The sequence below is a fragment of the Sparus aurata genome, chromosome 17 (genome assembly GCF_900880675.1).
Source record: "Sparus aurata chromosome 17, fSpaAur1.1, whole genome shotgun sequence".
Lineage (NCBI taxonomy): Eukaryota > Metazoa > Chordata > Actinopteri > Spariformes > Sparidae > Sparus > Sparus aurata.
In genome coordinates, this window is record NC_044203.1 from 12,467,041 (window position 1) to 12,480,123 (window position 13,083).

General features: G+C 44.5%; 1 protein-coding gene across 5 annotated transcripts in view; it reads left to right on the forward strand.

Annotated features, from left to right (window-relative positions):
- Window positions 1–13,083, forward strand: part of LOC115567011 (zinc finger protein 516-like) — a 79,425-nt gene that overhangs the window by 46,379 nt on the left and 19,963 nt on the right. For all 5 annotated transcript variants that reach the window (XM_030393129.1, XM_030393128.1, XM_030393127.1 and 2 more), the window contains one exon: window positions 10,250–12,593. In XM_030393129.1, coding sequence (XP_030248989.1) covers window positions 10,826–12,593 — 1,768 coding nt within the window. In that variant the 5' untranslated portion in view covers window positions 10,250–10,825. The remainder of the gene's footprint in view (window positions 1–10,249; window positions 12,594–13,083) is intronic.

Consider the following 13,083-nt stretch of genomic DNA (forward strand, 5'->3'; position numbering starts at 1 on the left):
GAATGGAGCCAACGTTAGTGTAATTATTCAATGCAATGTGTCTCGAAAAACTGACAGATTTTGCTCGTTGGTTAAGTTTCATCCCTTATAATTTACACATGTTTATACCATCTCAATTTTGATATGATTTTCCTCATATTGGCCAACATTATTATCACTATAATACTACCAACATTGTTGTTAACACTTCGTAGCATATCTGTTACAAACTTCAGCATATCATGTTCTACGCTTGTCATAATAATTTTACCATAATGTTTCTATAATAATCCTTCAGGGATTTAGAGTGAATCTATAATGCACTCTCTCACTCTCTCTCTCTGCTGTCACACATTCACACACACACACACACACACACACACACACACACACGAACACACCGAGAGGGTTCAACACTCTACACCTTGCTGTGCACAATAACACTTTTTCCAGGGGATGGAATTTGATTTTACCCACAGGTTACTTTGTTTGGAGTTGTCCTTCTTTATAATGTCGATGTGTTTTTTCTTTCTATTTCTTTTCTTTTTTTTCTATTTTTTTTGTTGGCGTGTGTGTTTGTACTTCAGAGCCGTGTGTGAACCACCTCGCAACAACAACAACTGCCTGTTGGAGCCCACACATTCTCTCTGTAGTAGAGCCATCAGGAGATTTCTGTGGAAACCCTCCCATCCTGCCTGCCAGTTTGTGTGCGTTTGTGTGTTTTTGTGTGTGTGTGTGTGTGTGTGTGTGTGTGTGTGTGTGCAGGCGGTAAGGAAGAGTCAAAAGCAGATCTGTTGCCCTGTTATGTTCTCATATCTCCCCTTGACAACTCTTTCAGGATGTGTTCTTCAGATTTCGCCTCAAGGTTGAAAACACACAGCAAATATCAGGGAACGAAGTAAATGAGTAGTCAAAGAAAATTTAAATAGACGCGCTGTATGTATTCATGCACAGAGAAAAAAAAGCTAATGCAATACAATGCAACACCTCGGGTTAGACTTTTATTCCCTAAAAGCGTGCACGCCAAGTCGATTTAGCTATTAATGGGATGATGGGTGATTGGCCGATAAGAACGGATCCATGCCGACACATTCTGAGTGCTGGGTTGAATTGCATGCTACTTGCATGGGAGATCATGCCAGCGGTACAGCTCTTAGGCTAAGTATCAGACAGCAGAAATGTAGTGAAGGTGATTTCTCATATCAGTGCTCTCGGAGTGACTGTCACTTCAGTTTTCCGTGAAACCGATGCAAAGGTTGAGATTGTCTTCATTCCTTCTGGTAGCCAGCTGGTGCAGTGAGTGAGCATTGGACTCAGGCATCTCGGATCAGTGTTGCTGTGTGAAATGACGACTGTCTGCGGTAGATTTTATCAGCTCTCGCTTATTAATGCTCATTTTGTGCGGCAGCCAAATTCCAAAATGAAACTCTTGGCTGTCGTTTTGCGTGCAGAGATGCCCGTTTGCACAAAAAACGGTACGATTAGACTGAAATGATTTGCTCCGTCTCGCTGAAAAGAGCGCGTTGGCAGGTGATACTGCAACACCAGATCCATTCCATCGCGGCGTTTGCACGCGTGAACGATGTGCGTGCGCGGACCATCTTGCCACAGCGAGCAGCAGAATGAAAGGGTTGTATCAGAAAGTGTGACAGTGTGAAAGACTGGTGGCCGGCTTTGAGGTCGGCGGTCTAATTACACTTCAGAGAGACTGATTTGGGTTCAGTTGCAGAGGTTGTCCGGGGCTGCGGAGACGGATGGAGGAGCGCCGAGGAAGAGGAGGGAGAAGGCAGGGAGAGGTGTGAGAAGAGCAGACAACCGGGCACGCAGCGAGAAAGGGATGGAGGAGTTTCAATTTAGATTTAAATCGAAAACTATTACCACGAGTGCCTCTTCTGCTTTCGCAACTGTGACACCAACAGGTTGCTGTAGGGCCGGTTTTTACCTCTCCTCATGTTCTGGTTCTGCTCCGGCCCCTCCGTGCCTTTAGTTCCAGTAAGAGAACAAGCAGAAGGCAACAGCCATTTCCACAGATCTAGGCAGAAGATAGTGGAGCACCTGAGCTTTGATCATGCACAGTTGTAACTTTCTAAATGACTTTTTTGTGCATGTTTGAGTGTGCTTAAATGTCAACCCTTGTCAGGGAAATGAGCAAGAACCTGTTACATAAGCACATTCTGATCATCCTTACATCCACTTGAGTGTTTCAGGAATAAAGGTTGATTCCAATATTTTTAAACCTGGGTTCAATTTTTGCTTATTTTGGTGTTTAAATGAGTAATAGGTACAAAATAATTCCTGGTGCAGGAGATCAGAATCGGGCTGCATTGTAATCCTTGGGGGCAACTGCGCCCATCGAGAAGTGTTTGTTTTTTTTCTGCCACTGACAGGCTTAGATTGTTCCTCTAATTGTCTGGCAGTATTATGAAAAGGATTCCTACAGAGATAGACGCTTTTTAAAGAGTAATTTCCTTTTTTGGTTTAGCCAGAAGCAGCTGTTAAATTAGGCTCTTAAAAGCCACCAGACTCCATTGAAAAAAAAACGGTAATTATGTCCCGTAGAACACAGAAGATGTCAATCCACAGCTGCCTTGATCGATTAGCTTGTTTGTATCATTGTGTGACTTTGATGTTTGAAAGGTGTGCTATGAAGTTTCTTCAAACTCAGAAAGTAGATGTTTACAATATCAATAAGTTCATAATGAAAACCCACAAATAGGTATTTGATATATTTTCATATAAACAAGCCGTCGTCGCGGGAAATAAGGTCCCCAGACCACTGTTTGTGTTAACATATATATTATAAAGTAAATCAGTTTCTTCCTCAGATCTACTTTTTGCACCTTTAAAGGGTTAGGTTGGATCCAAACTAACATGTCACGGTGAGGTTAAGGTCTAGATCAGGGTAAAGTTTGGTTCGGGGACTTCAATGAATGATTAAAACCAGAAAACGTGCTCAATAGAAGCTTTTGCAGTAAGCATATATATGTCGTCTGTGAACTCCGAGGGAGTTTAGATCATGTAATGATAGTTTAGTCTGCGCTGCACGGTGACACTAGATCTCAGTGTGTGTATGTGTGTGTGAGGAATGCTGCTGTGGTGCAGGAGGGATGAGAAGAGGAGGGGTGGGCTCTATGGGCAGGAGCACCCAGGGGTTAACGAGCGGTGTGAGAAAAACAGGCCGAGTTTGAGAAGTAGGGGGGGAGGGAAGCCCGCTCGCACACACACACACACTCACACTCACACTCACAATCACACTCACACTCACACACACACACACACACGTACACAGAGGCACACTGATTCCCAGAGGAAGCTGGAGGAGATGGTCGGGGCCCGTGAGAGCAGGCAGCTCTCGTTAGCTTTAAACGAGAGCTAAATTATAGCAGCAGGTATCGCTCCGTGTTGATCATTCTTCTTAAGAGACAAACAAAACAAAAAAGGGAAAATGTGAGCAGTCCCAATTTATTACTAATTGGTTCTGGAAATGGTCACAGATTGTGTTTTTTTTTTTTTTTTTACTCAAGTAGACTCATTAGTCAAAAAAGAAAAAAAAAGGGATGTCAAGAAAATGCACAAAAGTCACTTTACACGTGCAAACCAGTCAAACTGAAAACCAACCAATCTGAATATGAATATATATTTCCATCACTAACTCCATATTATAATCCATAGTGTGTAGTGTACTCTACAGGGCTGAGAACAGGCCCCTTCTCCTCCTGACCCGTCCGGTAATCCCACTAGCATGGACCGGTCACTGAAATGTGACATGACAGTATTGACCCAAACACCTGCCACTTCGCCACTTCCTACACACACACACACACACACACACACACACACACACACAGTTGAGTCTTTTTCATCCAAAAGCTCTTCTCACGCAAATAGAGTAGGCAGGCAGGATCGCCTCTCAGCCTATTTATCAGAAGGGGGGGGGGGGGGTTTCAGAAGGGACAGACAGCGTGGACCCCCTCTATTGTTCTGGCTGGGTTTAAGAGATGGGGGGGCAGGGATGGAACTAGGGATAGGATGGGAATTGGAGACCCCAACAATGCCACAGAGCCCCCCACTGCTCTTCTTGCTTATGAGCATGACCCGCTCTGACAGACCAGAGACAGACCCCGACTAGAGGGAAACTAGAGCGAGACTATAACACAACTCAGCCCAAAGTGCATCCAAATTGATTGTAGATTGAGGCGAAATTGGTCCTAGATCAGACCTAAATGGGAGTCCGATTGGAGTCGACAGGAGTCTCACCAATCCAGCTCGGGTTGAACTACCAGACCTCAGTCAAGCTACGATGAATATCTTCACGATTGGGATGTCTCAGTCGTGTTGTGAGTGTATGCTTAAAAAACTAAAATGAGAACCAATGAGCTAAACTTGATCAGTCGGTCAAACATGCGCCAAAACTCCAACTTGATGAGCTGTCAGTGAGTCACTTTTGGACACAGTCGAGTGTCAGAATACACTTAAATCAGGAAGCACTCACTATTAAACTGGACCAAATCTGACTTAAAATGCTGAGCTGCAGCACGTCCATCTGCATTCAGTCTCTCTGGTCCCATCGCACCAATCACCGGTGCATGCATGGCCAGATGTGGTCATATGCAAGTAATGTACAGAACTGAAACCTGGAACAAGCACACATGTTTTAACAGTTTAGTAATGACAATGCAGGAGTCATGAACACAGTAAAGTTCTGAGGAAATAGAGTATTTTAATGTATTTAGTGTACATGAATATATATTTACTGTATTACTTATGCACTTAAAAGAAGAGAAGAACTTTTTTTCCCACTCTCAGCTGCAAACTGACTTCTTGTACTTGATCTATGGGATGTAACTGAATCATCAGTAAGTAACAGCAGTTGAAGCAGAACCTTCTCCAGCAACCACAAAGTTTGCACAAACCTTTTTCCTTTTTTTGTTCCACAGCTGACACGTTTGTCACCTTAAAAAAAAGTCCATAAGCTCCAGCGTGTGTGTGTGTGTGTGTGTGTTTAGCAAACAGCCTGTAGGTGTGTGTGTGGGTGTGCATCCAGCTGTGCTTCGCCCCCTTCTCCCTCTCTTCATCATGGAGCTCGCAGCAGACCTCTTTGTCTGCCGGTTTAGAGCGGGGTGTGAGGTGAAGAGCAGTTTGTTCATAATGGATTATTGATTGGTCTGAGAATACACTGCCTCTGCACTGTGCGTGTGTTTGTGTGTGTGTTTTTGTGTGTGTGTGTGTGTGTGTGTGTGTGTGTGTGTGTGTTTAAGACTCCATACCATCCCCTCTGTCCCGCTCTGAGCACTGAATGTCTCCACTTTATGAGCAACTGTACAGAGGATAGCGAGGTTTTTTTGTAAAGTGCTCTCTGTATGCTATGCTCCGTGAAGCAGTGTGTGTGTGTGTGTCTTTGTGTGTGTGTGTGTGTGTGTGTGAGAGCAGTTCTCTGTATGGGTCGTTAAGCTCTCAATGCTGCCTGTATGAAACAGTGTTAAAAGCACACAGTGTCCACATATAGACTTTGAAAAGATGTGTGTGGACAACATTAAAAGCCCCCTCTGTTTTGCTTCTTGATTCCTCAGTTCCCCCTGCGTGTGTGTGTATGCATTTAAACAAGAGGTCCACTCTTTATTTTCCCCCCACTGTGTATTTTTTTTCCAAAACTCAAATGCTTGTCTCTGTGCTGCCGTGTGGGAGGGGAAACATACCCCATCACGGCTGAAGGATGTCCCGCACCAAGACGACCTACAGTCATTATATCAGTGATAAGGTGACAGTGTGAGTGAGTCAGTGTGTTATGAAAGCCAATCTCTGCACCCTTGGGTGCAGGAGATTTGTGTCATGGCTGCCTCTGAGATGATTGCTATGATGAAGGTGCTTCCTGGCTGGGTGACAGTGTTTTCTATCACAGAGGGGGAACACAGTGAGGCTCAGCACCTCCTGCTTAACCTTTGTGTTGATGTGACTCCTTGCTTGAATGCTATGCCCTTTAAATAGCAGACTGCAGTAGTTCAACTTTGTAACAAAATTTGACTACTCTTTTGCATTTTATAGTACCAAATGTGTTCTGCAAGCTGGATTTGTGGCCTCTAGAGGGAGCAACTGAGCTGATTGCAGTGATGACTGGCAAAGATGAAATCACACTTTGTTAAGAACTGGACTCTTTTCTTTTACTATTGAGTTGCTGTATTAAAAAAGTAAGAAAAAACTCTGATAAACAACAAATGTTTCTTCAGACCTGGCCTACTCATTGAATCTTGGTAGTATTGTTATTAAATTTAAGATTACATTTTTAAGGGAGACATAGTATGTTCATTTTCAGGGTCATCATTTTAGTTTGGGTTACTGCTAGAATAGTTTTACCTGCTGTAATGCTAAAAAACACATTAGTTTTCTCCCTCTGTCTGAAACACTCTATTTTAGCTCCTGTCTCTTTAAGGCCCCCCTCTCCCAAATACTCAGTCAGCTCTGATTGGTCAGCTCACACATACCCGAGCCAGCACCGCCATCCGCAGCATAGAATCAGTTCTTGTTTGCCAAACTAGCTTTTAGGAATTATTTATGCAAATGTGCGACATGGTGACACAGCGTGATGTCACAAATTCTCGGGATTAAACGCGGGACTACTGATGAGGCGTTTCAGGAGCGGTGTTTTCATGTGGGAGAGAGGAGTATAATGTGTAGTTATAGATTTCTGCCTTTTTAGCCTTTAAGATATTTTACATGCACAAATATATTAAACACCGAAAGAAAGGGAAAAAGGAAATAAGCATTAGAGGTCGCATTTAAGTGAAACTCGTTTTGTGAGTACTAATGTGTGAAAACAAACATAAAACAGAAAGCCTTGCAGCTGTAAGCAGGTTCTCAGCTGGCTTGTGTGCACAGTTTGACACTGTTTGTTTCGAGATTCTCTCCAGATGCGAACCTCAGGAGTCTCGGGGAACAGAAATAGCCAGGCTGCTCTGAGGAGGTTGCGAACGGATGGGAAAATACGAGTGGATTTCCTCCTCTTGCCGGACCTTAACCTCTATGGTTCAGCGTTCAGAAAGCAGAACAGCAGAGGTTGAGTGTGCAGGGAAGGAGGCAAAAAAAAGAGAACAGTTGGTTTTTGTTTGACACTGCAGTCATTATCAGCTGAGCGTAGGCCTATACTCACTCCCAGTGACTCATGGTAGGGGAGCTAAAGTGGCATGTCTAATGTCAGACTAATGACGTTCCCAGCTAGGGTGAGACTTTCTTTGTGGGAAAAACAATTCGAAAAACAATTCGAAAACAATACTTAAACACATCAAACTAAGAAATTAAACACCAATTTCAGTTCCAGTTATAGCTACTCACTATCTCCAGTCTGATTAATCCTTGTGTGTGTGTGTGTGTGTGTTTGTGTTGGAAAGAGAGGTTAATTAACTGGAGGATGTCAATGACAGTCAGGACTTACATAGTGGACTGTTTCCTGCAATAGCTTCAGGATGACACCGCATCCTTTTATGACCACATTGGCCTTTAACAGTGCTTTGATGCCCCTTCTCTGTTTTTTGATGACTTCGATGATCAGTAATCTCGTCTGGTCTCTCCTGGACAGTTTTCTCCCTCCTTAAGCCAATTTGTCGTCTCCCCCCCCCCCCCCCCGTGCTTCAATGGCAAGGAGCCTGCATTGTTTCCCTTCTGGGGGATAATCTTATTACATTTCAATTTGCACATGCGACGGTCTGGTGGATGACAGGCTTACTGTTGAATAGCCCCAACCCCTCCCCAGCCCCCCTGACCCCCAATCAGCAAGGCCATTTAATAGGAAATAAGATTATTATCCTCTGTTTTTAGCGCCAGAACTGTAGGAACTGTATTAATGAGTAACATTAGGATGTGGAGACAGGGAGCAGATGGAACAGATGGAGGGGAAAACTACCTAGGATGGATGGACTGAAGCTTTGTTGGTCCTTTTTGTATTGCTTTATCAAGTTTATGACTACTTCCCTTTATCTTTATTCTTTCAAATGGAGACCAGGGTGCAAAATTAACTTTTAGTACACAGGCAAGATGACAAGTGAATGTTAATTTTTGACTAGCCACGTAGTTGATTACCGTTGTTTTTGTGGCTGGCGAGTGAAGCTAATCTACTAAGCACTTGTGCTTGTTACCAGTGCATGGCTGATAGTGGGCTCTTCAAAATATGCAACAAATTGAAGTTTTGAGAAGAAAACCACTTAAAACCACAAATGTGAACCCTTGAAGAGGCACCACAGGATAAGTCAAGCATCACCGAAGTCTTTAGGCTTCATTCTGTGGGACCTATGAATCTCCCTGTCAAATTATGTGCCAATCCATTAAGTAGATGTTAAGAAATGTCACAGAATCAATGAAAACCTAGAGCCTCTTGCTGGCAACAATAAAAAAATCTAGGGATCAACATAAATGTTCATCCATTGGGGAACAAGAATGTATGTAGAAAATGTTATGGCAACCCATGTAGTAGATGTAGAGATATTTCCCTTAAAACTGGAAAAATGTAAACCTCAGAGTGGTGCTAGAGGATAAACCAGGCATCGCTTTTGGTGTCATCCTGTGGGACCTGTTCGGGTCTCCACACAATTCTCTGCAATCCAACAAGTATATGTTGAGATACTTAACTTTTAGTTGCTTATGACACTAGATCAAAAGTCAGAAGATCACCAAAGTTATCAGAATTAATCCACTGGGGAACATGAACGTATGTAGAAAATCTTTAGGCAATCCATGCAGTAGTTTTAGAGATATTTCAGTCACTGCCATCTACACATCTTGTATGGCAAAAAATCTGAAAGAGTTATCAAACGCAAGGAGGAATAGAGATCCATTTTTTTTTTTAGATCAACACTGATAAAGCCTTGTACATCATAGACTGGAAAGTACATTTGGTGTCAAAATAATGTCAGCCACAGCTGCACTTTTGTCTGGAACAGTGATGTGCTTGTTAGCTGGAAGCTGTAGCTTAGTAAGCACTCCAGAAAGAAGCACGGGGAACCATTGAGGCCGCACTGATTTCAATAGCATAAATCATCGCAGATAGATAGGTGGCTCTGGCGCAGGGTAGTCATTTTCAGGGCGAGAGTTTAAGACATATGATTGTTCTTGTGCTAACTTCCCTCCTCCACCACCTTATCCTCTTGTGATTATGATCAATTATCCACTTATAATTAGAGGCTGGCAGTAACTCAGCTTATGGGCTCTGGCACTTTATATAATAGCCTGTAATAATGCTGTCAGTCACATTTCATATAGTCCACACTTGCAGGCTCCAGCATCTGCTGAAATTAATACCCCAGTAAAAACTGTGTCAGTTTGATCAACAAAGTTATAGCAGACGGGGGTCTCCTTTCATGCAGTTATCAATGAGCTCACTGGGGGAGAAAAGAATAAAGATGTGATTCTTGAAAGATTTGGACTTTTCAGCGGGATATAATAATAGGTCATAAAAGAAATGTTTTGATTTTAATGTGTGCATACACGGTACAGCAGGATTTTAAGATTTTCAAAACAGCAGCAATCAAGCACAAAATATGTCAAAGGTGCAATTTATGAAACCTTTTCTTGCAGTATGAAATTAGCCAACACTGTTTGAAAGTCAATATCTTTCTTTTGCTGTCACCCTCTCTCTCTTTCTCTTTCTGTTTGACTCTATCCCTGACCCCGTTCAACTCCAGTTTGAGAAATAGAGCAAAGCAAACTGTCTGAAGAGCCACTTCCTGTTGTGTACTTAAGATCCCTGTCATGTGATAGTGTCAGTTGAGGCGGGTGCGTGAGGCCCGTACGGGGAGGGAATATGGTGGCACTGCTGATCTTGCTGATGTGAACACAGGCACCAGCCACCCCCTCCCACCACCCACCCTGATTGTGTAAAGTGTCGACTCAGCCAGTGTGGCGTCAGAGCCCCCCGAGCCCTGCGCGACTCATGCACAACCACAACACATGCATACACGAACATGGTGGTGCTACAGACACATAATGGACCGTATACATGATGACAACCCACCTGCACTTGATTTTTTAGTGATGTGGGTCAATTCAACCTCAGAGAAGTTATCCCTATTTGCTTGTGTGTCAGCTACTACACAAACATTGTCCAGAGCTACCTTATGACATGGGCCTACACTTACTACAATACCCTCTGTAGCTGGCTTATCTGTGTCTGCTAACAGCAAGTGTCTCTGAAAACTAAGGGTGCCTTTGAAATGCTTACGTGTTCCTTTTGTATTTTCTCTTTTCTCACCCTCGTCCCCACTTCCTGTCTGTCCTTCATTCTCAGGTGAGTGGTGTGCAGTGCATGGAGGCCGACACCAACGCTATATGACCTGGAAGCTGCTAATGTGCTTAAAAAACGGAGGACAATGGAGAGAAGCCAGTAAAATGAAGACAAGAAGTGTGGTAGATTAGCTACCCTGATGAGAAGACCACTCTGAACTTTTGTCCACTGAGGCTATGGTGACGTGGAATTGAGTGTAAACCTCCACATCATTTTTGACAAGAGTCTCTTAAAACTCAGCCTGAATGAGCTTACATTTTACTACGTGTGTCTAAATAAATGCTAAAGCAACATACATTGCTTTCTACAGTGCCAGTGGCAGGCAGATAGTTTGAGCCACTTATTCACTGACAGTGCTAGATGAAGATGGATAGATGGTGTTGCGCCCAGTAACTGGAGAGTGCTAAATGAGCTGCTGTGTAAGCAGCTTGATCTCTGGATGATTGAAGACAGATAGCATTTTAACTGACCAACAAAGGCCCACTAGACTTCCCTAGATGTGCAACTGCAGATAGCAGTAGTTTCAAGTTTTATTGAGCTTGCGAAAGGCCAGATAGACCGGGTAGTCCTGTTCGTGCAATGAATCCTAGAGACGGTGTGGAGATGATGGAGACCCAGGCGGTAGGTCAGAAAGAAAAGCTAATTGGAGACGAGGTCAGCCCTGGAAATGAGGTTGAGGGTGAGGATGATAAAATCCCCGGGGCATTTGACTGCAACATCTGTGGACGCAGCTTCCCATTCTTCAGCTCTTTCTCGCAGCATATGAGACGCCACACAGGTGCACGCCCATACAAATGCCCCTATTGTGACCACAGGGCATCTCAGAAGGGCAACCTCAAAGTTCACATTCGCAGCCACAAACTTGGCACTCTCTCTAGCCATCACTCCAATGATGATGAAGAGGGTGGGGCAGAGGAGGAGGAGATGAGTGTTTCGGAGGGTCTCGATGGAGGAACAAGTCCAACCAAGAGCAGCTCAGCCTGTAACCGGGTGATCAATGGGGACAGTGGTGAGGAGAGTCGGAGGAAAGTGCCTGGGAGGAGCATGAAGAGAGAGAAGTCGTTTACTGACCAGAGGCCTTACTGTTGCCGTCTGTGTGGTTACGAGGCTTTGCGAGAGGACCAGCTCCTCAGCCACATTGAAAAGGTCCACATAACTGCAGACACAGAGGATGACACCACTGTTAAGGAAGAGGCTGTCACCGAAGCTGAAGCCCCCCAACCCCAGTTGAGTGATGGGACCTTCCCATGTGAGACCTGTGGCCAAGTCTTTACCCAGGCCTGGTTCCTGAAGTCACACATGAAGAAACACGCAGGGATCTTGGACCACTGCTGTCGTATCTGTGGACGACGGTTCCGCGAAGCTTGGTTTCTGAAATCGCACATGAAAACACACAACACCAAATCCAGGTCCAGATCAAAAGCAGAGTCAGCTGAGCAACCAGCCACCATCAATGATGTCGCCCAGGATCCTGAGACTGTCACTTGCACTCCTACATCCACCTATCAAATGTGTTCCAAATGTGGGAACCTGTTCCACAACAGAGACAGCCTGAGGGCCCATGAAAAAGTCCACAGCGTCAGCTTTGGCAGGAAATCCCAAAACCAATCTAGACTCTGTGATGACGAGGACTCACCTGCTGCTAAGAGACGTTACCTTGACTACTTAAACCTCCAACCTGTTGGGGAAAAGACGCTGGACGAAGAGGAGGAGACCGAGAAGAAGATGCTAGGGCAAAGAATCCCAGAGCTAGATCCAGTTTGCAGCTACCAGGCCTGGCAATTAGCTACTAAAGGAAGGGTTGTTGAGCCAGTGGAGCCAAGTTACAAGGCCTCCTATGGGGGAGGAAGTATGGGGGAGGAGGCCCTTGCTGAAGCAGCTGTGGTTTTCGAGAAGGAGAGCAGCCGTTATGTTCTGCAAGGTCAAGAAAAACGCAGCTCAGGGCGACGCAGCAGCTCAGGTTTGGGAAGCCAGGCTTCTTCAGGGGACCGGACACCAGAGAGCCTCAGTGACTCAGAGTACCGGCCTTCGTCTCGCCAGGACAGGCGGCGATCGTCGCAGTCGCAAGCTCCCTCCAAGTCCAACGAGTGCTTTGAGTGCGGGAAGGTGTTCCGCAGTCGTCACCAGATGATCGTCCACCAGCGGGTCCACAGAAAGGATGGAGTTAGGGCATCTGTGGGAGACAAGGAGAGAAATTCAAGAGATGACAGATGGGCCTCGACCAGTGATCCAGAGTCAGTCTCCCCTAGCCGGCCCAGCACCCCAGGGTATGGAGACTCTCCACCAGCCTCAGCCCTTGGAGACCAGGCCTCAGAGATGGGAACCGCAAACTCTGGAGAGATATCAGGTAAGTCGGAAACTTCTGCCTTTTTCTAATTATTTCATCTTGTTTGTGGTGTTTTTCTTATACTTTGATTCAAAATGACCATCCTTACTTAAAGGAGCAATCAATGAGCTTAAGTTTGATTGGTAGTAAATCTTAGTGATCCCGAAACTTTCTGGTGCATATTCAGCATGAATTAGGTTAAAATTGTTGTAGTGATTATGGTCCAAGGTCCAATTTCTAAGATGGTTGATTATTGAGTCTCATTCCCAGCTCGTCAAATACTGACGCTTTGGGTTGGTAGGTTGGGCCTGCCTAAGCCAAAGTGTCAGTATTTGTCGAGTTGGAAATGAGACTCAACAATCAGCTATCAGAGAAATTGGAACCTTAGACCACAAACAATTGTTTGTCATCGAGCTAAAGATTAAGGCTGCGGCTAATGATTATTTTCAAATATCTATTCATCTGTATACTGTTTTCTCGATTAATAGATTTAGATTTTTAATCCATGAAA